We start from the raw sequence: 24,493 nt of genomic DNA on the forward strand, positions 1-24,493 counted from the left end.
CAGACAGGCTTTACTTTAGTATATCAACTTACATCAGACATTTTTTCTCTGTTTTCTGGCATTATTATGTTTTTTGTTTTTTTTTCCCCCTATTTAAAAAAAAATGTTTCCTGGGTTTCTTGTCCCAAGTGCAATGCAGGACAAAAGCTGGTTATTAACTGCTGCGGGCTCAGGGCAGGGCTGAACAATGTGAGGCACAGCCATCTGCAAGGTTCATTAATATTTCACTGCCTTGCATCAGTCTGGGTGCCACGATGCAGCATAACTCATAACTGAATATTGCTGGTGTGCAGTTCCCTAATGCATCATTAGTGTTTTAGGATGGTCTGGCCCATGGAGCATATGTTGCATATGTGCTGGCAACCTCAGAGGTCAGGCTCTGGGCAGCCCTTCCGCACCAGGGGAGGGGAGAACATGCTGCGCAGAGCAGCCCAGCTGAGCTGTCCACTAGCCAAAGGCACTGGGAGTTCAGGGAGGTTACCTCAGAACTTTCCATAGCTCAATCCACCTCGGTGTTTGCACAAAGCCTTCCTACACGGAGATGGAACAACAGTCATGGACGTAAAATTTTTTCAGAAAGGACTTCGCTGCGATTGAATTCGTACCAAAAACATAAAAAGATGAATGCGTTATGAAAACAGCTAATAGATGAACACTGATTTTATTTAGGAAGATTTTAAGCAGTGATATTTCCACACTTGGAAGTATAGACATTTATGATTTGGCTTGGCTTTAGGCTTGCAAAAAGCCATCATGGTCCCTAAGTTTTGTGTATTTGGTTGAATACTCCATCCTGTAGACAAGTCAGGGCGGGACTGTATTCTGCCCTGGTCCAGGTACTCTGGACATCACTCCAGGTGATGTCTTTCCATGGTGACTCTAAGCCTTTTTTTACTCTCACCCTCTCATATTTCCTATTCATCTGCCCTCCATATATCAAAACGGATGCCTGGAGATGATCCACCCGTTGGCATAACTTCAAGACGATGTGTCACCTTTCCTGGTGGGACTTGCGTATATGAATTCTCTCTAGCTGAGGATAGAAAAATTTACGCTTTCTTTTGAAAATCATCTCTCCTGTAATCCAAGGGTGAGGAGGCTGATTTCATGTGAGGTGTGAGAGCCTGCTTAGTATTACTGAATCTACTCCAAGTGGGAGACTCATGGCCTTTTCTAGTTATCTTTGAGGCCACGCTTAGGGCCACCAATTGTGCCTCCTGGATTATCACTTATTCATGAGTCCAGCCAGACATTTCCAATTATTGGCTACTTGGTTCTGAGCCCAGAGACTTCCCTTGTCAGCCATCGTTTTTAGAAGGCTGCAAACATTCTTCACTCTTCTCAGTAAACTTGACCTAGTTTTCCCATTAGGCATTTGACCAACACCTGAGCAAGTATAACTGATTAGGAAGTGAATGGAAGGGAATGGAACCCTACCTTCTGTCTCTGGAGCTCTAGTTCCCCAATTGCTTCAGACATCCTTTTCATGGGGAGTGGTGGGGACAAAACTTTGGAGCCAGTGTGGCTGGAAGAATGGCAGAACCAGCCTTTATTGAGCATCTTCTATACATTATCATGATGCCTTAGATATAGATGTACCTGGCAAGGCTCAACTCCAGGGCAGAAAGGGAAGGGAGTATCTTCTGACCTGGCTGAGGTTGAAATCATCTGAAAAGGTTTAGACCCTGGCCTTCTAAGTCAGAGTCCTAGGGAGTCCAGAAGTCTGTATTTTTTTAAATTAATTTTTTAATGCTTACCTGTTTTTGAGAGAGAGAGAGAGAGAGAGAGGGAGGGTCAGGGAGAGACAGAGAGAGAGAGACACAGAATCCGAAGCAGTCTCCAGGCTCTGAGCTATCAGTACAGAGCCCAGCGTGGGGCTGGAACTCACAAGCTGAGAGATTGTGACCTGAGCTGAAGTTGGATGCCCAACCAACTGAGCCACCCAGGCATCCCCAGAAGTCTGTATTTTTTAAACAAGAGCTGGAGATGATTCTAAGCAGTTTAGGAGCTAAGGAGTTTTAGGAGCCTTTGGGTTAGATGTACTGTCCTTAAACACAGATCCATGACCAATACTTCAGGATCAGCTGGGTGCAGGAAAAAAAAAAGGTATTTCTGGGCCCTAGATCTCTATGATCTGATGGTTTAGTCTTGTAGGCTTCTGAACTCTGGCTTTTCAAAGCTCTCTGTCGATTCTGATCATCAGAAAGATCTGGAAGCTGCTGGAACAGAGAGGACGGATGGAGAGTAGAAGTCTGGATGCCCAAGAAGGGGTGGCTGCGGTCAGCAAGAAGAAGTGTGGGGGCAGAGCCACAATACCGGCATAGCAGAGGCTTAGGGGACTGGACCAGACAGGTGTCTGCTCGACTCGGTGGCTTGAGTGAATGTCAGACTGTCTGAGGTCCTCAGCCTGAGACAGTATTAGTAACAAATATAAGGCAGGAAAGTTAAAGAGAGCTGAGGTGAAAATCATGATTTTGGTTGGGGGCATATTGAATCTCAGATGCCAGTGGATTATTAACGTAGAATCCCTCTACGTAGACTCCCTCTGAGTGGTTAAGAAATCCCTCTGTGGTTCGAAAAAGCAGAATGGATAGAAAAGAATTAAGACTATACGTCTAAAACTGCCTTCATGGTGGGGACATTGAATGTGGACAAGGGTGACATTCATCATTGATGGTGACATGCATCATCCATGAAGCCAACTTGGAAGAGAGAATCTTCAGAAGAAAAAGGGACCATAGGGAAGTAAACTTGGCATTACTTCCCGTAAGTAAAAGGGTGACTTTATATCTTGGGTGCATAGGGATCTGCAGAAGAAGTTCTGTCCCTGTTAGACGATGGCTTGTCTTGTCTATGACCTGGGACTTGGGTTACTTATGAGGAAGAGCTCATATAGTTGATCCTCCACTAAGAGCCAGGCTCTTTACATTCCTTCTGTGACCCTGAATGAAACTCATGGGCTGTTCTGAACTTCAGTGGTCACCTGTCAGTTAGGTTTGGAGACTGACCTCTTACCCAAGGCAACAATGCCATTAATCAGCCTAGAGCCTGATACCTCCTAAGTAATGGAAAGACATCTTTTAAAAATATAACCCAATATATATAAATAACTTATACAACTCTATACACACACACACACTCCTTACACAACCCAAGAAATAATCTGATTTAAAAATGGTCAGAACAGGGGAGCCTGGGTGGCGCAGTCGGTTAAGCGGCCGACTTCAGCCAGGTCACGATCTTGCGGTCCGTGAGTTCGAGCCCCGCGTCGGGCTCTGGGCTGATGGCTCAGAGCCTGGAGCCTGTTTCCGATTCTGTGTCTCCCTCTCTCTCTGCCCCTCCCCCATTCATGCCCTGTCTCTCTCTGTCCCAAAAATAAAATAAAAATAAACGTTGAAAAAAAAAAATGGTCAGAACAGGGGCGCCTGGGTGGCTCAGTCGGTTAAGTGTCTGACTTCGGCTCAGGTCATGATCTCACAGTTTGTGAGTCTGAGCCCCACGTCGGGCTCTGTGCTGACAGCTCAGAGCCTGGAGCCTGCTTCAGCTTCTGTGCCTCCCTCTCTCTCTGCCCCTCCCCTGCTCATGCTCTGTCTCTCTCTGTCTCAAAAAAAATAAACATTAAGAAAAAAAATAAAAATGGTCAGAACACCTGCACAGACATTTTTCCAAAGAAAACCTACAGATAGCCAACAGACACATGAAAAGATGCTCAAAATCACTCATCATCAAAGAAATGCAAATCAAACCCATGATGAGATATCACCTCTCCCCCGTGAGGATGGCTAGAATCAAAAAGCCAAGAAATAACAAGTGTTGGCGAGGATGTGGAGAAACGGGAACCCCTATGCACTGTTGGTGGGACTGTAAATTGATGTGGCCCCTGTGGAAAACAGTGTAGAGGTTCTTCAAAAAAATGAAAAACAATAATACCAAGTGATCCAGTACTGGATATTGACTCAATGAAAATGAAAACGAAAACACTAATTGGAGAATATTATGTTTGCTGTGGCGTCATTTACAAGAGCCAAGACGTGGATGCAGTCCAAGTGTCCATCCACGGACGGATGGATAAAGGGGACATGGTATAGATATACAATGGAATATTACTCAGCCATAAAAACTACAGAGATCTTGCCATTTGTGACAACCGGGTAGGACCTAGAGGGTCTTATGCTAAGTGAAATAAGTCGGACAGAGGAAGACAGATACCGTATGATTTCACTTATATGTGGAATCTAAAAACCCAAACAAACCAAAAGCAGAAACAAATCCATAAAGATGGAGAACAAACTGATGGTAGCCAGAGAGGAGGGGGGAGGGGATGGGCAAAGTGGGTGAAGGGGTGTAGGAGACACAGGAAGGGGTGTAGGAGACACATATGGAATGAGTAAGTCACGGGAATAAAAGGCACAACGTGGAGAATATAGTCAATGGTATTGTAATAGTTTTGTGTGGTGACAGATGGGAGCCACACTCGTAGTGAACACGGCATAACTTGTCATCACCTTGCCGTACGCCTGACATTAATGTGACATTGTCTGTGGACTATGTGTCTATTAAAAAATATGTGTCTCATCAGCCAGGAATGAGGTGGGAATTCTTTGTAAGACAGCACAGATGTGCCAGTGAGTGTGAATCCTCACATGGGGAGGGTCCGTCCTCTGTCAGGGAACTACCTGGAGGGCAGATCACGGGAGGCTCTCTTCTCCCTCTTCTCCTCCATTCTGGAAAACCTAAGCTCACTCCCTCAGCCTTTGGCCAATCCGTCTCCTCTCTCTCCCAAGTGGCACCTAAAGCCCGACCTAGCAGAGGGTGATGGCCACGTACACGGAAAGCCGGGAAGAACCGAGACGGGGCCACGGTGAGGTAGGCGTGAGCAAACTAGTAAGGATGAGAGGCTGCAGGAGGGGGCGAGGCGTGTGGAGGGCTGACCCGGGTGCTTAGAGGTGTTTGAGACCACACCCCTGCACCAAGCCCGAGGATATGGGAAATATACTAGGTGGCTTCTTCCCAGTCCAACCCCTCCACGTTTCTCTATACATTTCATTGCTTGATGTAATTCAACGACTAAATGCCCTTCCGGCATCCATGTGTTTGCTGACATGAGGCTGGGCTCCGACCCCCAAGCCCGACGAGCTCACTGAAATGAAGCTGCCAGGCTGTTCTAGAGCACTTTCTCATAACTAATCCTCGGGCTCTTTCCAGAATTCCTACTCTGGTGTCTCAGCTCTGGTCACCTGGCCTGGGCCTCACCCACATTGCTAGCGATCCCTGGCCATGCCACTATTCCGTGGGCAGATGGAAACACCTAGGCATCTGACAGCCTCCTGGGTGAAGGTAGCCTTTCAGAAACACTTTCCCAGACCTCAGTGCAGGACAGAGGGCAGGAAAATAGGGGGCCCAGAGCTATCTAAATGACATCTGCAGTTTCCATTCCTCCCATGGCATCCTTACCTGAGACATTTAGCTTCAGTTCCTTCCTTTGGCAAAAGGTTTCAAACTAACATTTTGCTGTAGCTCTAAATCTTTGCTTACCGTCCCCCGAGACGATGAGAACTTGTCCTGAGTCCTAAGCTCTGGGGTACATGGGTGCTGCAGCCAGGGTGGAAGGAGGGCGCAGCAGGTGCTTGGCTGGGGGCTGTGGCACTCAAGGGCTGGGGAGCTGTGTCCCCCACCCAGCACCTTCTATCCTCCTGGCTGGTATTACCCTCACTGCCGGAGAGAATGAGAATTAGAAATACGGATGGTGTGGAAATCAATGTTCAACAAAGACTTTGGGGAAAGTGTCCCTGCAACCTATTAAACAATTTCCCTAAAAGCTACCTATTTCCCTCACCCCGAAGGTGATTCTTGACACATTTGATGCATTGCTCTAGAACCGCAGAACAGCTTCATTCTATGGGCACCACTGAGTGCTGGTGACATATGCAGATAGCGGTGGCACTACGTCAGGTGCCTCGACATTCCGTCTGCATTTGCTCCCAGAACGGGCTGTCGAGAGGCTAACCTTGCATTCGTGTAGCTGCTCCACGAAGGGCTGCACAGTCCACCCCTCCCGTAGTCTGGATAATCAACTGCACGTGAGGAAGAGCCCTTGCGCAGGAGGCTGATTTTGGAGGTCCAGATAATTGCATGCCGAGGGGATGGTGGAAGCTGTTACCGCAGCTCAGGACTGATACCGCCTCTTTGTAACTAAATAGAAAGTAGACCCAATAACATTCCAGCCAGTAGTAATATGGGCGTGAAGAACAAATGGGAACCGAGAAGTTACTGATTGACCGGGAGGGAAAGAGGAGCATCTCTAATGCATTTTATGGCTGGAGCCGTCAACACTGCCAATCTCCACACTCTGTAAAGAGGGCAACCCCGGCTCCCTCCCAGCCGTGTCTCTCTGAGAGAGGGGACGGGGTGCCAATGTGGATTCCTCCCCAATATGGCAAATGCACCGAGCCAAAGGTAACTGCTCGTTGGGATAGATCTCTCTCTGTTGAGTTAAGATCATGGCTGTGGATTTTGCTTCCCTGGTGCGGACTGACTGCCTTCTCAGCCAGTCTTGGATCAGCATGATTTTCCCCATCAGTTTCACTCAAGCTCCCCTGAGTTTCTGCTCTGGGTTTGCAGTACTCTCGGTGGTTCCGAGAACATGCTTTTGCCTTAGATAACTGGGGAGGCAGGACCTTTGATCATGATGGGTGAGTTCTGTGGGTCCTTTTTGATTTGGGGGCTCTTTAGAAAATGAAGCACCATCAGAAACCTGGTGTTGAATTGAATTGTTGTCTTTTAAACGGTTTTTTGAATTTATTTATTTTTGAGAGCGACAGAGGCAGCGTGAGCATGGGAGGAGCAGAGATAGAGGGAGACAGAGAGGATCCTAAGCAGGCTCCATGCTGCCAGTGAAGAGCCCGATGCGGGGCTGGAACTCATGAAACTGTGAGGTCATGATCTGAGCTGAGGTCAACAGATGCTTAACCAACTGAGCCACCCAGGTGCCCCGAATTGAATTGCCATCGTAAGGACCAAAAGAATCTGTGAAGACAACACAAGCTGCTTTCCTGAAGTGACCTCAATTTCTCTAAGGGGCTGAGAACATCTCTGCCTGAGACTGATCAGAATCAGAAATGGAGGGCTTTAATCTCTTTGACTTTTAATTCGTGAAGATAAGAAAGCTATTAGTGTTCTTGAGTTCTTGGACATTGACTTGATTAATAGTTAATCAATAGTTAATTAATAAATGAATAGTTAATATTTTAACTTCCCTTTCTCACTGAAAAAGGACAGGAGGCTTATATTTCAATTTGGAACAATTCCATATTAGTATTTTACTTGTCAAGTGTCTTAATATTGCCACCTTATTTCACTGCAGAACCTCACCTAGGTGATGTCAGCCAAAGTACTGGGACACAGTTTGTAGTGGAAAATTATTTAGAGATTGAAATTTTGGTCTTAGGTATAGAGTAATGGAAATTACTTAACGAATAGAGTGTTCTGAGCTACTTCAGAACCTTCTGGGGACAAAATCTAGACTAACCATTGGAGGTCCCATGAAGATGTCCCAAGAAGCAGTGTGGCTGGTGTTGAAGGATGGCCTCATTAATGTGGGTGCACCCACATTAAATACCACAGGTATTTATAACTTGAAACGATGCTCTAAGCTAATGAAAAATAGCTTATTTTTTTACAAAAAATTCTTCTTCCTCCAAACAATGTAGGCTTCCAAGAACTAATCACTTGTGCACACTGTCCTAAAGCACCTTTATCGCAAGTAATTGATTTAAGCAAGCCAGGGAAATGTAAGGCTGTTATCCCTAACTGTGAAATTAAATGTATTCTTCCTTGTTGAATACTGTGATTCTCTGTCTGCCCCTCTCTCCTGCTCCTGCTTGCTCCCTCTCCCTTTCTCAAAACAACAACAACAACAACAAAACTAACAGATAGAAACTGCTTCTCAGGACCAGGCCCCAAGCCTCGGGGGCACTGCTAGGAATAGAGGGAGCAGAACAGGTGCCGATGAGAAGAGAGAACCATGTAGAGGCTGGGTGGGCCTCATGGAGAGGTGAGCAGAGCTGGGGGCTTCAGAATGGAAGACATATTTGTGGACACTCCGGGACTGTGGGAGGGGTCTCCAGAGTCGCAGAGCCAGAAGAGCCATCCCCTGACCCAAAAGTTGGGAAACCTAGTGCCACACCCCAAGGAGCCACAGAAAAGGGCTGTACTTAAATACAATATCAAATTCGTATCAGTAAAAAAGAATAAAGAGCAGAATCAGGTCCCTAGAGACAATACAAGTTTACCAGAAAGGCATGGCCGCAACAACACGGGTGAAAGCTATAACCCAGTATTTCAAACAGACGAAAGTAAATTAGCAATTAATACAAGACACCAAAGAACAATAGAAATCAGGATTTGAAAGCCAGTGAAAAAGGAAAATAATCATTTTAGAAAGGATCACTAAACTAGAAGGACAATATGACAGTTCTGGCAAGGGACAGGGCCGCCTTACGGATGGAGCCACATTACAGATGGGGTCACCTTATGCACAGGGTCACCTTACGGAAAGGGTAGGCTGAGAGAGGAAGGCTGCGGCTATACAGTGGGGGAGGGAGGCAGACGCTGGTGTTCAGGGGTCCCGGGGGGACCAGACCGAACAGTAAAAGAGGTAAATGCGGCAGCTGGGACCAGAGCAAGGCTGGTAACGAGGACGCTGGGCCCCTATGGCCGAGGGTCTGGCTCACCCTGCCCGGCTCCCTGCCTCATTGGGACAGGGACCAGATGAGGGTGAGGGGAACCTAGAACAGGTGGTGGAGGATAGATGCTGAGTATTATGTCTGGCTTCAAAACCAGCTGCGGCAGCAGGGGCCGGATCTCCTGCGTCTTACTCTTCCCTCATAAGGGAAGTAAGTCCTCACAATCTTCTTACAAGAAGCCAGCGGGTCTGAGTGGCCCAAGGATAGACAGTGATGGATACTGCAGACTCCACGAATGCCCTCTGCACGCCCACACGCCCGTGCTCATGGGTCAAGGCTGTGCCCCTCCTTCCAGGGAGTAGGCTCCCGTCTCATCAAAGGTGAAACCCGCACAGGGAGTGGCGGTGGCAACAACTTCCTGTTCCAGCATCCAGTTGCCATGCCCTTGCCCGGGACGAGGCAGAACCACCCCAGATCTCAAGTGCCCTGAAGGGTTGGGTGACGTTCAGCTGCAGCTGCGTGACGGGGCAGCACATCCCTCTGCTCAATCCTGCCTTCCTTGCTGACCAGTGTAACTCCCGGGACCACTGCCCCAAACGTCCTTGGTCCAGGCTGTTCATTTCGGAGGCCGTCTCCAGAGAACCCAATCTAAGGTGGCAGGCCATTTTCACAAGGAGCGTCCGCCGGGCCGGGGCTTGGAACGTGGCTGGCTACAGTACGACGATCCCTTCATGTGTCAGATACGTGGGGCTGAGAGGGGACAGGGCCTGCTGGCCCGGGGGTTCCCTGCCCAGCGGTGGCCTGGCCAGGCCTGCGGACCTCCTCGTTGTCTGCCATTTCCACTCTAGCACATGCCTCCCCGGAGGAAGCGCCTCCTTTCTACAATCCTTTATTTCTATCTTTTATATTTCCTTCTATCCCCCCCCTCCCCCCACACATACAGGAAGCTTCTTCTTGAACCCTGGAAATTGCTCTCTTGAAGAGCATTACCATTCTGGTATAGTTTGACTTTCCACTTTCTTCTCGGGAGGATTTCCTACTTCTCCTCTTTCCTGAATGTGTCATAACTTGTTCTCTGGAAACTCCCTTGAGCTGCCCTGTTTCCAGAGAAAGAGTTCACAACCCGGAATACGCACAATGATTCTTCGTGTTGTTGGGAAATCCGAGTGTGGGCCACAGTTTGTGGTCTGAGTTTACTGCTACGACGGCTGGAGGAGCTGATTGCCACAGGGTGGGAAGTACGCTGGCTTTCCCGCCTGAAGAAAAATATGCACCAGTTCTCTAGAAGACACCGAACACCGTCTGATCTCTGGTTTTTTTTAAAGCTCCATATTCCCTTACCATGATTTTTTTAAACTCCTTGTACACAGTATTGAAAATAGTAATTCTTTCCTACTTCACGCAAAGGAGGCAGAATGAAGACTATTCTTGAAATGGCTTTGCAAGATGTGCTTTATTTTAAGTCAGTCCTGAACAGACTACATAGGGTCATTTTTTTGGACACGGTCTAGTCCATTTAATGACTCCTCAGAAACTGTATTTTAATACAGAATGAAAACTACATTTCAATCATAAATTTTCATGCTACATTGTTATTTAATGAAGAGGTTGTATTACCAATAATAATAATTTAAGAAAAGGCCGTTTTTTTTTATTTCCCCAAGCTCAATATACATATTTCTTCCATAACTATGAACTTAAAAAACCCGTCTCAGATGTAAAAATGTGAATTGGAATATGTAAACTCTTCGATATACCTGAAAAACAGGAAGGAAAATGTCACATACTGGAAAAAACCATTGCCTTAAATCATCGAAATGGGAAAAAGCGTGTTGAGGGAGGGGAAAAAGGTAGAAGGGCGCTCGTGACCTCAGCTGGGAAAGAGTTACAGAGTCAGAGATTTCCACACCCAGCTGGGCGCCATTTTCATCATTCTACCTGGAGCCTGTGTCTGAGGAGGAGCCGAACTCTGAAGCATAACAGCCACCACTGAGGCGAGTCATTTGCTGGGCCTCGACAAAACCGGTGTCCCCATTTTTGTTTTGCTGCTTTTTTTCTTTTTTCCTGAGAAGTCACTGGTGTTTAATGGAAAGATTTTTTTTTTTTTTTTTTTTTTTACTAGTCTTCAGTTAAGATAAGGCAGTAAGAGTGTCACTAATGTTAACTTTTTGCTTAGAATGAGGCTCGTTCGTCCACTGGTATCTTCATGGGTCTTTGGCTCCCTCTCTTGTCCCCCCCCCCCCCCCCCCCCCCGCCCCAGAAATCTCTTCAGGAGTTTCAGCCTCCTATTGCTGTTGCGTGTTTTCGGGGCGTGCTGAGGCCCATCTGTTCTCCCCACAGCAGCTTCCCCGTTGGCAACAGGGTGCGGCCTACTGAACTAGAGCATCTCTTCAGGAAGTGTGCGGGCTCCGCCCAGAAAACCATGGGCAACTTTCCTTTTCCCTTCTTCTCTCCTGTTTCTCTGAGGGAGGAGACCCATAAATGATTCCTTTGCATCGTCAATCAGAATGCAAGACACTGTTGACTATATCATAAAACAAATAGCCCTGATTTTGGAGAAATGGAATTACAAATAACATTTTCAACAGCGCCTTCATTTACAAGGTAGCTTAGACTGCAGAAGGAAGTCAGCTCCTTTTGACCGCCTGTCAGAAGAGAAACCATTTCCATCCAACTAGAAATGCTTAGCTCTTATGAGGATATTGTGCTTTTTTAAAAATTCAAATGTTAATTTGATCTGCAGTCTGTGTCTTAAAGCATCAATTTGTTTTTTCTCTAGTCCATTTGATCATGGTTTCTGGTGAGCGGTACAGGAATATTAATTTGGCATAGAGATCTTCCTCGAGTTCCAGTTCCCCTGTCTCTCGAACTAAAAAAATATCTGTGCACAACTTCAGAATTCGGTCCACATTTGGAAGCTCTTCAAACATGATGGAGTGAGAAATCCCACTGAAGAATTCACGGACAAACTTCCCAATCACAAGGACAACCGAAGCATACAATCCCATGATACTGGGGAAAAAAAAAAAAAAAAGGTAGCTAGAAATTGTATCTACCAGTTAAACACAGTTAATAGAACACGTCTAAAAGAAAAAAATAACAAAATTTCTCTAGAGTTTTTCCCTTTGGTGAAAACATTTACTCTGTTTATTAAAAAGGTAATTCAGGGGCACCTGGGTGGCTCAGTTGGGTAAGCAGCCAACTTCAGCTCAGGTCATGATCTCGCGGCCTGTGAGTTCAAGCCCTGCATAGGGCTCTGTGCTGACAGCTCAGAGCCTGGAGCCTGCTTCCGATTCTGTGTTTGCCTCTCTCTCTGCCCCTTCCCTGCTTGCTCTCTGGCTCTCTCTCTCTCTCAAAAATAATAAACATTAAGAAAAAAATTTTTTTAAAGGTAATTCATATTCCTTGTGTAAACACACTTTATACATTACAGTGCTTTAAGACTTGAAAAATAAAAGTGTCAAAAAAATCTCAATTCTGGAAACAACCAATGCTAGTAGTCTCATGCATGAACTTCAGGGGTTTTTACTGCAAATATTATATAAAGAAACCACATAATATACTTGATAGAAATGCAATTGTACTATATATACTTTTCTGCACCTAGCTATTTATTTTAATACTATAATTCTGCATAGACATTGACTTCTTAACAGACTTTCATGTCTTGTAGGGGATGCGTGTGTCTTAGAATGTAAGCATCAGAACACGGTGAAATGATAGCATCAGACCATTTTGGACATTGGACCATGTCCAAAATTGCGATGCTTGACTGAGCATCTGCTGAGGTTAGAAGGCAATCTATATGGAAAAGAGATAACCCTACACCAATTTCTAAGTTTAAACATTGAATTACATCAAACGTAACAGGAAGACGTGGAGTCAAGAAACCAGAACTATGACTTCTAGTCCTGTCCTTAATGGTGTTGTTCACCCAAGGCATTTTGACTTCTTTGGGACTCTGGTTCTTGAAGGGCCAATGATCTATGAATTTTAACACTGCAGCTGTTAAGTTCAAGAATTTTAGGAAGGTACAAAGCTTCCCATCAACTTTATATGACACAGAAGTAGGCTCTTGTGACTGCTAATTGAAATGCATCCTTACCCATAGCCAGCCAGGAACCCCAGACTGGGCGGGCTGACTTTGTCATTGAAGACCACCAGTTCCAAGGCCTGAGCGTGCTGATTGTATATTCTGTTTCCAGTCAGGTTGAGAACCCACCACTCACTGTTAGATTTAGTTGTATTGTCTCTGGACAAAATAATGGTGATATTCATGAAGTTATTTTCTGCAAGACGAGAAAAATGAAACCAAGTTAGCATAAGCATATTAAGATTCAATGCACACAAACAATTGTCAGATGGCAGAACCTGATTACCACTATCCGTAGCGTGTGATGCCAGGATGAGTAGGGCACATGTTAACAGTGTGAGTGGAGAAAGAAAAGTGGGCCGCAGGTGTGCATAAGACCCACGTGATATATACGTGATATATACGTGAGTATCACACGTGCTTAATATACATGAGTATATTTCTTTGCTAATAATTCCAAGCAACTAGTTAGACATTTAAAAACCCAGATCACTGACTTTTTATTGACTTGACTAATCCAATCATATTACTAGCATTTATTGAGTGTCTTCTGGGAGGAAGGCCCTCTGTTAGGTGATCAGGGGTTACAGAGTTGAATACAGCACAATTCCATATCTCAATGGGAACAGGCCATGTACATGAGCACAACTTATGGGCACGTGGCAACCACTATTAGACCTGTGCTGACAAGGAGAGAACAATTCTGGTTGGTAGGATCCATGAGGGCTTCCCAGATGACATGACTTCTGAGTTGAATTTTGCTGAGAACATCAGTAAAGTGGAGATGGAGAGCGAGAGGAGGTTATTTCTGCAAGGATTGATGGCCTGAAGCTCAGGAAAGTTCTGAAAACCCATGATGTGTGGTTAATGATTGCTTGTGTTGGAGCTTAGGGTGAATATGGAAGAACAGTAAAAGGGCCAACAGAAAGCTTGGAGATCTCTGTGTAGGCCTTTCTAAGAAAATACCACCACTGCCAATGATAATATGGTCTCCACTGAGAATCATGGTGGTGGACTATAAACTCTGTGAGGGTGGGGGCCGTGGCTGCATTATTTCCTGCTAAATTCCTAGATCAAAGGAATCTAGGACAGTGTGTGGCAATGTAAGTCTATTGGATGGACGGATGGATGGATGGATGGATGGAGAGTGAGGCAGGAGACTCATAAAGATAAAGAAACCCCTCCTCAAGAAGAATGTGAACCACTGAGAATGCTCAGGAAGAAAAAGAACCTTGGTTCTGAAGTCTAGAGAGTTCTGAAGGGGGACATCTGGCCCATGTTTGGATCTAGTTTGTCCACGTACTGGTTGTATAACCTTTGCTGAGTAATTCACACACTGGGCCTTGGTTCCCCCTTTGTAAACTGGTGATAACCACCAACGTATGCTAAATAGGCCTTATGGTAAAGATCAGAGAGAACTCAGTAAAGCTAATCAGAGAAGTTGTTGTGTCGGCAGGACCTGAGAACACCAAGACCTGTGGTGTGGGGAAGGGGGACTTCACAGGCTGAACCTCATGAGGAAGAAATGCACAGAGATGTGGGGGCCTGCCCACCCTTGTCTTCGGAACCTCTATGCTGCCTCTACTTCTTGAGATCTCCATGGGGGCGTCTACCTGTTTACCTACACAATCCCCATCCTTCCAGCTAAACATGAACCATGGAGAACCCCGTCTCCAGTGCTTGGCATACTGCCTGGTGACAATGAGCAACCCATGTTGGCAAAGGAATGAATGTGACTTGGATATATACCGCGTTGTCCTTCTACTTTTACCATCCATACCCATCTGTTCTGGTCCAGGCAACTGATGAAGCAAACAATGCTTCATAATTAATGCTTAAGAATTCCATATCATCATCTTACTACCATCTCTGTTATTTGGGGTAAATACAGTCCCTAGAGACTACTGTTGATACTTAACGACCCTTGGGCTGAATCACACACATTTCCTGCTACCTTTTTATTGTTCTTATCGTGGGGCCTTCATATTTAAATTTTTTTTTTCAACGTTTATTTTATTTATTTTTGGGACAGAGAGAGACAGAGCATGAACGGGGGAGGGGCAGAGAGAGAGGGAGACACAGAATCGGAAACAGGCTCCAGGCTCTGAGCCATCAGCCCAGAGCCTGACGCGGGGCTCGAACTCACGGACCGCGAGATCGTGACCTGGCTGAAGTCGGACGCTTAACCGACTGCGCCACCCAGGCGCCCCGGGGCCTTCATATTTAATACTGCATGAGGCCATTTTCTGCCCAAGATATGGACGTTAATAGAAACAAGTAAACAGACTAAGGCACTAAATGTGGATTTAAGCCCATCAAGTTCTGTATCAATGAAAACAATGAAGAATATGGCTTCTGGTGACTGACTGATTCCTTCTGGCTGTGGAACGCAGCTGGGAGTCTCATGCTTCCTATAAGCTCTGTCTCACAGAGACAGAAAACTGGAAAGAAGCTCGAGAAAGGTTGAAAATGCAAACTGTAGAAGTTGAATAAAAGAAGGTTAAAAAAAAAGTTCTGAAATAATTCCTTCTCAGCCTTACCAGACAAAAGTTGCTTTATAGGTTTTGAATTCGAATCACTAGGTGCTTTCACGTAATACGGGTAGATCTTTTCTATAGTCCTGTATGTTAAAAAAAAAAAAAGGAGGGGAAGCATAATTAAGTTTTAGTTGTTTTACCCACATAAAATTGATTTTTTTGTTGCTACTTTGACCTCATATCAAACGATAATGGTGAATCTTTGTATATGTATACAATATGATGTCATCGCAATTTATGGGTTCCATTATAACTAGAATTCTCTGAAGCCAAAAAAATTTTACCTGTTTCTATTCGAATACTCAAGTAAACTCTGTACATGAGCAGTTTATGACTTGAAAACTGCTACAGAGATTTTCCATGACTGTGACTGTTTCTGAAGCAAGGGACTGTCTTTCTTGCTAGGATCTAGGTCTGTACTCTCTCTCTCTCTAGATATATCTATAATCAAGTGGACGGCATGAATCTATCTAGTGACAAGACTGAGGCTTGAGGGGAGAACTAGTGGCCTGGACCTAACCCTCCCTCTGCCAAGGACAAGCTAAGTGACCTGAGCAGGTCGCTGTGTCTTTCTAGGCCTGCCTGTTCTCTCATGAAATAATGGGGGAGGAACTGACAGTCTTTGAGGTTCCTTCAACTTTAGTGATTAACAAAGGCTGTCGTAGGGAGCACGTCTGAGGACTGCATCATGGCGGCTTATATTCACTGCATTAAAGTGGGGCCAAGGCAGACTGGAGGTCAGAACTAGGCATTGGCTGGTGGACGTCTGGAATACTTCATTTAGTGGTTTTACACCAATAGCATTTCTTCTCCCTCCTGCTGAGAATCTAGACATCACAGCTTATATCTGTTTGAAGTGGAGTACTTATATGGCAGGAGAATATATTAAGATGTAGATCCCTCCCCCACCCCCCGGCAAATTTCCTTTTACCCCTTATCTTCCCCTCATCTCCCATCCATTCAATGACCCCAGGCCAGGGGGTCATAGTAGAGGAGGGGTATCCCAGGGGCTTTTTCTGGCTTTTGGTGATTATGGTCAGATAAGAGCAAAGTTTGCTACCCAGGAACAAGGTCAGTACTCCCAGGGCTAGGTGGACAGAGTACCGGGGGAGGAAAACAGAGCTGCCTTAATGTAACACAATGAGGCCTCCAAGTAGAGATTGACTTGAGTTACTGAAGAAAGTTGCATTTCTGGTATACGTGAGTTTGCAGATGCAGATTTTGTACCAGACATATCCATCTATTAAAGCTAATTAACAGGAGCAATCACTTACACCGGTGTTCTTGAACTTTCCGTGTTGTTGCCGGCTATCATTTTAGCTATATGTTCTCGTGTGGTATTTTTAAGAGGAAAAGAAAGCTTATCGGTTGCAATTTCTGCCTTTGCACCCAAACTCATGTTTCTGTGAAGAGAAATAAAAAGGCTCAATGTCAGTGATTACTTGGAAGTCTAGAAGAGACGTTCAAAAATTCACTTGACTTTTCATTTTATTAATCTCACCAAGTCTTCCTTGGATCCACAACTGTCACCCCCAACCTTTTCTGTCCACCTCACCTTTACGTCCAGCTTCTCAGACAACCAAGTTAGTAAAGCCCGGGGAGGCCACAAACACCTTTAAAACAGATGGCAGGTGAGAGGGCAGAGTCTGTTGACTAGAAGAGAAACCGTCTTGATGCTCTGATAATGAGTTTCTGAAACACTTTTTTTTTTATTAATCTAGTGAGGTTAGTCTCCATGGTGACTAATAGAATCCATGCTTTTAAAGAATGTTCCATCAAGAGTTGATCTTTAATATTGTTATTTATTATTATTATTATTATTATGGTAACTCTTCAAAGAAAAGGCTAGAAAGTGAATTTTGGCAGTACAGGATTTCATGTGAGGAATTTGGGATGTTCTAAAGGAGAAAATAAGATGAAAGAAAGAGTTCTTTCAATTCTGAACAGCCCCCTTTCAGATATTTCTTTACTGTTTCCTTGTAAGTTCACTTTAGATTGGAGAAGCCTTCTTCTGTACCTATAAGAATTCTTTCTTAGTTTTATCCTAGAAGCCAGGAACCATGAACCCAATGAACCTGTCACTTGACTGCTGGCATAGAATCCTGAATCACAAGACTATGACAAATACAAACAAACAAACACTAAGCCAACCAACTAGTGTATTGTGTTGAGGTTCCCCGATTGCTTCACTAACACATTGGGCTTCTGAATGCAAGAACTTTTCTTAAGACACGCTCATGAATGGATAAGGAAGATGTGGGGTGTGTGTGTGTGTATGGAATATTACTCAGCGGTAAAAAGGAATGAAATCTTGTCATTTGCACAGACATGGATGGAGCTAGAGAGTATTATGTTAAGCAAAATAAGTCTCTCAGAGAAAGAAAAATACCATATGATTTCGCTCATGTGCAGGATTTAAGAAACAAAATAAGTGAGCAAAGGGGAAAAAAAGAGAGAGGCAAACCAGGAAAGGGACTCTTAGCCACAGAGAACAAACCGACGGTTACCAGAGGGGAGGTGGGTGGGGGGATGGGTGAAATAGGTGATGGGGATTAAGGAGGGCACTTGTGAGGTGCACCGGGTGTTGTATGGAAGTGAAGAATCCCTATGCTGTACAGCTGAAACTAATATTACACTGTGTGTTAACTGAGTTTAAATACAAACTTAACAGAGATCAACAAGTGCAGTAGTGGCCACGTGCTGGCCATGGGCTCAGGTTAGGTAAGAAGGAATCTCTCTCAGCTCTCCCATCTTGGGACTCCCAGGCTGCTCTCACATCTCCTGCTTCGAGAAAAGATCTGACAGGACCTCCCTACGTTGGAGGGATTCGAGTGAGAATTCGGGTTCCCGAGACTGCCAATTCCTTATTGCTAAGACCAAATGTCCACCTTTCAGGGAAATCTTACAACCGTCCAGACCATTTCATTTTATAAGTCATGACACTTTTTCTTTTTGCTTTACCTCTCTCTCTCTCTCATTCACAAAACTCACTGCCAGCCTCTCTTTAAAAACTGGAGTGAGTAGAAAAAAGGAAAACTAAGAAGTTCTTATTTTTGTCAGAGATTCCTAGGCAAACTGTTATTTAGTAAACACAGATGTTAGCTGTAGCATCGAGTGAACGTTCCCAAAGTGTAATGTCAGCTATACACCACATCCATCGACTTTTTCTTTACTTCTATCCACCCACCCCCACCCCAAGTTTAGATTGGGGGGAAAGGGGAAATTATGCATGGAAATACAGTAACTACCTCTGAATACTCCATGAAAAAACAACAGAGAAGCTACTATTGGGGTCCATGAGTTCGCTTATCATTTTCTGCTTACTGGGAGGGCTGATGGTCCACAAAGAATTTGAGTTTCCTTCCAGTTCTGCTACAGTTATGTCTTCTTTTTCATAATTTTCCAGAAATTGCATAGCACCCTGTATGCGCACAAATACACATGCATAAATAGATCATATATATGGGGATGTACAGATAAAAATTTTTCAAAAATGTTTATTTAGTTTTGAGAGAGAGACACAGTGCGAGCAGGGGAGGGGCAGAGAGAGAGGGAGGCAGAATCTGAAGCAGGCTCCAGGCTCTGAGCTGTCAGCACAGAGCCCGACGTGGGGCTCGAACCCACCAACCTTGAGATCATAACCTGAGCCGAAGTCGGACGCCCAACGGACTGAGCCACCCATGTGCCCCCTGTGGTGATGTACAAATAAAGTGATTACTGTTCTTTGTAACTGGCTACATGAAGGGGAATTCTTAGTAAGGAAGGGCAATTTTTACAGTGCATGGTCTTCATGCTCAATTGCACTATTCTGTTCCCCTCCCCACAGGGATGGGCAGCCCGAGTGCCACGGAGCAATCTTGGTGATGTTGCCGCACCAATACAGCTATGGGATCATCCCAACTCATCAATAAAGAAAAGACAAATGACTTGGTGTCATTTTCCTCCCCATTAAGAAGGAAATGTATCAACTATAGGGGTGCTCCCTCTCACCACCCAGTCAAATTTAATCCACCCACAATATCCTGGTCCTGTCTTCACAGCTGCACATCCCTCAAGATTAGTTTTGGCAGTGTGCATTAGAGGCTGATAATTTTATAAAGGAGATAAGCATCTGTGTGCCTAATCATTTTCTTTAAATACAAAGTATTATTTGTAAAGCAGATTTTAATTCTGAAAGCTCGATTTATCACGTGATTAAAAGTTTGTAAGGTAGGGAAGAGAATACATCAGCCGCAACTTAACCACCAGGGCATCACCGCTGTGATATATGGCAGGAAATGTAGATTTCATTTGTTTTAATTTAAAAAGTAGGAATGTGTGTCCTTTTTCACTTAGGTTTTATCTTGAGAAATGTTCACGCCACGCAGAGTCTCTGCAATGACTATTTTGTATTATGAAAGACGCTGCTTGGAAAACATTCAGAAGACATAGCATGTAAATAAAATGAAAAGTGGTGGTCCCCTTCTCCCACGCCGACCGCCCTAGGGCAGCCGGTGCCTATCAAATTCACTTGATACATTTGCCATAACTTATTTAACCGGTCCCTAGTTATGAAGCCCTCAGTGGCTTCCAGCTTTTACTAATGCAGAGAATGCCAGCACAAGCAAGGCCTGCATAGAGCTTTTCCAACATTTTGAATGACTCCCTTGATATAGATTCTCAGATTAGACCTACCCATCAAAGGGGTCAGTATCTACTACAATTAAAAAAAAAATTAAAAATATGAAAGAGGACCTACATCTGTTAAGCTTACATTAAAATGTCCCGAATTACAATTAGGTTTATTAACACATATCCAATGATACGGACATAATGGCTCAGAGTATCGAAGGGGCCAGTGGCCTGAAATGCGCTGCGGACCCCTGGTAACCCCTGAAAAGTCCCTCCCACCACCACAGGCCATGACAGAGGAGTGAACAAAATGACAAGCAGTGAGCTCACCTTTCGTCTAGAAAGGTCTTCACAGAGATCTACTACATGCATTTACTTACAGTGTCCCTAGAAAAAGCTTTCATAAATTTATTAAACTTGGGCTGATCCATAACTTTCAACTGGCTTTGCTGTGCACTCATTGTGAAAATAGGCTGGAAAACAAAGAAACAAGGTGCCGTTAGCCCTCCAAGGCCCGCCTCTGCATCCTGGGTTCAAAGAACAATATTTCCGCCGTGTTATCGCCCCCCCCCCCCCCCCCCCCCGGGTACCCGAGGGCAGCTGGCCTCAGAGATCTCTTTTTGAAGTGATTACCCAACCAGAACAAAACGATTCTTTCACTGTCCTCGGTGCTTTACTTATCTCATACATCACGTCTTTGCTGACCAGCCGAAATGTAGGGAGGAATCTGGAGCACCAAAGCTAACTCCACATCCTGTGGCTGTTTATTGGGAAAGGCGCCGGCAGGTGAGTGAGCCCTGGGGGAGGTGCACAGCGGTTACCTGGTACCCTCCCAGGGTGATTGTGACCGAGACGTCCAGGGGCTGGTTGATGACCCCCGCCACAGATTTGATCAAGGACATGAAGAGAAGGGGAAACCAGACAATGCAGATGAGCAGAACGATGATCATGCCTCCCATGCCATACTTCACCACTTTCTTCTTCTTCTGCCCCCGGGGCTGCGGGTATCTCTGCAACAGAGGGGTCACACCGGGCTCAGGCTTCTGGCCCCGACAAGCAGGCGGGGTCTGGGTCGGGGAGGAGGGGTGCGCGCTCTTGCCGCAGGACCCGACTGAGTCCTGATTCTGCTCAGTTCGCTCAGGTCACTCTAGGAAATTAAGTAGTGATGTGAAGCTCTAAGGAGCACCCAACACGTCCCCACGGTGGTGCCACGAGGGACCAATGGGACCCGAGGGACTTTCTCCTTAAAACTGTGTTGGTTTTGGCTGGTGATGAACCTATGGACCGATGGATCAAATACTGCTGAACAAAGCCTCTGCTTTCAAGGGATCGATCATGCAGGAGAAAGACATTTTACTGCAAATTCCTGAATATTCCAAAGCTGTGCCTATCAACCACCTGCTCTTGGTGGGTGGAAAAAAGATTTTCACTTCATTCATGACACACGTTGTCAGAAGGCAGTGTGGTTCAAGCCCTGCAATAAGTTCTATACGATCAGAAGAGCCCTCTCTCTCGGCCGCCAGGACTCCATGCGGGTCCTCAGCGGGGGCTGTGCTGAACAGCAGGAAGTGGGGGTGGTGGCAGAAGTGTGCGTCAAGTGAGGGACCTGCTCTCTCCTACAAAAGCAGTGCGTTTGGGAGGGATGGGATCACTTCCATCAGCTTTGTTAGGGACCCACCAAGCACGGCTCCTAAGCAAGGCGCAAGGAGCCAGCTTTGCTGTCTGGAATCAAAAGGGCTTCAGATAAGCACGTGTAATCCTTGCTTAAATGTTGCTTCTCCATGACCTTTTTGCCTTCCAGGGTCAGCCCCTGAAGCTGGGCTGCACACACAATATGGGGGTTACCCCCACTCCCCAGCCTGGCTGTGAGATTTATCCTGGGGGGCACAATCCCTCCGGAGGCAGCCATTCATTTCACTAGAGGTGAGGTAAGGAAAACTCATCCACATTCTGCCTGCAGGCGCTGAGCTCATGTGACAAACGACCAACAAGGACAGAGGTCTGGGAGCCAGCACTGCTACAATGGCTCTATGGGCCCTGGCCGTCCGTGATTGCTGAAGTCAGGCCTGGAAGTATAGGGCGGGGGGCTGGACAGGGGGGGGGGGGCACGGGAGCCAATATGGGCAGCATTATGGATTCTGTGCTCAGGAGATAGTGCCTCTCAGTGGCTGTGCTCCGAGTTAGGGCACGATGTTCAGATCCAGCACTGTATTTCGGTATCTTTGCGCTGGAATTTGAGGCCACTGATTACAATTTTCTATTGCGAAAGAAAAACTGCAGTATTGGAGAATTTCAGATATATATTCACACACACACACAGGCTTGCTTTTTCATCTTTTTCTCTGGGAGGCAAGTTGAGACAAGCGGCCTCTCATCCTCACGCAGGAGCGCTCAGGCACAAGGTGGCGAAGTGTTTTGTTGGTTCAAGACTTTTCTCTGCTAAGAACAGCCTGGGTCTCTTCTGACTGTAGTGGTGCCATATCGGTTCCTCTCCTGGAGGCCACCCTTTGAGGCTCACTGCTAAAATCCCCAGAACCTCCCCCTCCGCTCTCCCCCTTCTCCTGCTCAGCCCCGGGGCAGGACAGGGCCAGCACCTCTGGACCTCTCTCTAACTCTGAGAGAGGTCACCTTTCAAAGGGACCACCCCCTTCCTGTCCTGCACTGCCTGTCACCCCTTTCCTGGGTAAGTCAATGTTCTTCTGGGTCTCCCGGTTTGCATAACCTTCCAGGCTACATTTCTAATCAGCTTCCTAAAGTGTTTTGGGACGTGGCTGCCTGGAAACCATTGGAAACGAGGACTGGGACCGAGTGGCCTGCATTTGTGAGTGCTCCTATGCCAACACTCTGCCTTTTGGGAAATTGTTCTGGCTTCATAAAGTGTGTTCATAAAGCCCCTGGAACACAGCACATTCGACTTGGAAGAATCCCCAAGAAAATTACTTAATTTTTTTCTTTTAGCATTTATTTAATTTTGAGAGACAGAGTACGAGCAGGGGAGGGGAAGAGAGAGAGGGAGACACAGAATTTGAAGCAGGCTGCAGGCTCCGAGCCGTTGGCACAGAGCCCGACACGGGGCCCGAACTCACAAACCGCCAGATCATGACCTGAGCCGAAGTCGGACACTTAACTGAATGAGCCACCCAGGTGCCCCAAGAAAATTTACTTTTAAAAGCAGCTTCCTCTTCTGCTTTATACTGGACAAGAGACGGTCACTGGTAACGTTTCTGTCTCTGATGGGATGGAGTAAAAACGCGTACCAGATTCGCCTGGATTCCCCTGACACTGACGTCCCACACACCTAAGTTCCTTAGCAAATTGTACTACGTGTGATTTAAAAGGCTCTTATTCTGAAATAGCCAGCGACTGAGCCTAAGATAGAAGTATATATTTAAGTAGAGGTGATGCATGTATCACCAAAGGTGATACATTGAGATGAGGCTTTTTGTTTCTTGAAGATAAAATGACAACAATAATCGTAAACCCTTTGTGGGGAGGAATGCTTCGTGGTCTAGGGCACAGCAAACCCTGTCCTTCACAAGGACGACGGGCAATGGCTGTGACTTCCTCACTATAGTATTAAGAAGGTTGTCGGGGCGCCTGGGTGGCTCAGTCAGTTAAGTGCCTGACTTCTGCTCAGGTCATGATCTCAGGGTTCCTGGGTTCCAGCCCCGTATTGGGCTCTGTGCGGACAGCTCGGAGCCTGGAGCCTGCTTCAGATTCTGTATCTCCCTCTCTCTCTCTCTGCCCCTCCCCCGCTCACACTCTGGCTCTTCCTCTCTCTCAAAAATGAATAAACATTAAAAAAAAAACTTGAAAAAAAAAGATGGTTGTCACCTGTTGGCTCAAAGGCAGTGAAAAGCTTGTAAGAGCTAACAAATGGGGCAGACACAGCTGCTCCCATGAAAGGTGGCCCTGTATCGATGTGGGACAGTAATGTGCCCTCTGATTCAGAAACCCCCACCTGAGGACTCCCCTCCCATTCATCCAGAGGAAGTAGTATCTCACGGTTTCCAGTGCTCAGTGGACAGGCTCTGGGTTTTAGGATGCCGACCTTCCCTCCTGCTGTCAACAGATAAGTTTGTCTACTTCATGCGGAAGCCAGGCTATGTGGTGTGCAGTCGGCTCACCACATCTTTCCCCAGCTTCCCGTAGGATGGCCACTCCCCTTTGCCACTACTCACTTATTCACCCACGCCTCTGGTCCCATGCTTCCCGAGGCCCCCCACCCAGACCTTTATCCTTTGGCTTCGATGCTAAGAATTTTTTTTTCTTTTTTTCTACTCTTCTTTTCCTTACCATCTACAGAGGTTCAGATCCTCTCTATTCTGAAATTATCTTCTCCACTTGCCTGTCTCTTGAACCGCTTCTCTCTCGGGCCTTTCTCTGGCCCGTGCCTGCTCCCTCTGGAACAGCAGCCACAAGATGACCCTGGGCAAGTCTGTCCAGCGACATGCAGCCCAAACTGCCGACCCGCAGAATTGTGAGCAAAGAAAATGGTTGTGATTTTTTAAAGTTTATTTATTTTGAGAGACAGAGCACGAGCAGGGGAGGAGCAGAGAGAGCAGGGG

At 45.9% G+C, this 24,493-nt stretch overlaps 1 protein-coding gene across 7 annotated transcripts in view; it reads right to left on the reverse strand.

Annotated features, from left to right (window-relative positions):
- Positions 1-10,947: 10,947 nt before the first annotated feature.
- LOC125149105 (piezo-type mechanosensitive ion channel component 2) overlaps positions 10,948-24,493 on the reverse strand; it is a 474,283-nt gene continuing 460,737 nt past the window's right edge. For 6 of the 7 annotated variants that reach the window (XM_047827748.1, XM_047827749.1, XM_047827746.1 and 3 more), the window contains 7 exons: positions 20,747-20,935; positions 20,306-20,398; positions 18,563-18,735; positions 16,589-16,717; positions 15,318-15,397; positions 12,790-12,973; positions 10,948-11,696 (listed from right to left, as the gene is read on the reverse strand). In XM_047827748.1, the coding sequence (XP_047683704.1) occupies positions 11,444-11,696; positions 12,790-12,973; positions 15,318-15,397; positions 16,589-16,717; positions 18,563-18,735; positions 20,306-20,398; positions 20,747-20,935 (1,101 nt within the window). In that variant the 3' untranslated portion in view covers positions 10,948-11,443. Of the gene's footprint in view, positions 11,697-12,789; positions 12,974-15,317; positions 15,398-16,588; positions 16,718-18,562; positions 18,736-20,305; positions 20,399-20,746; positions 20,936-24,493 lie in introns of those variants that run through there. The other variant, XR_007145811.1, reaches the window with a different exon arrangement.

Source organism: Prionailurus viverrinus, chromosome D3 (genome assembly GCF_022837055.1).
Source record: "Prionailurus viverrinus isolate Anna chromosome D3, UM_Priviv_1.0, whole genome shotgun sequence".
Taxonomy (NCBI): Eukaryota; Metazoa; Chordata; class Mammalia; order Carnivora; family Felidae; genus Prionailurus; species Prionailurus viverrinus.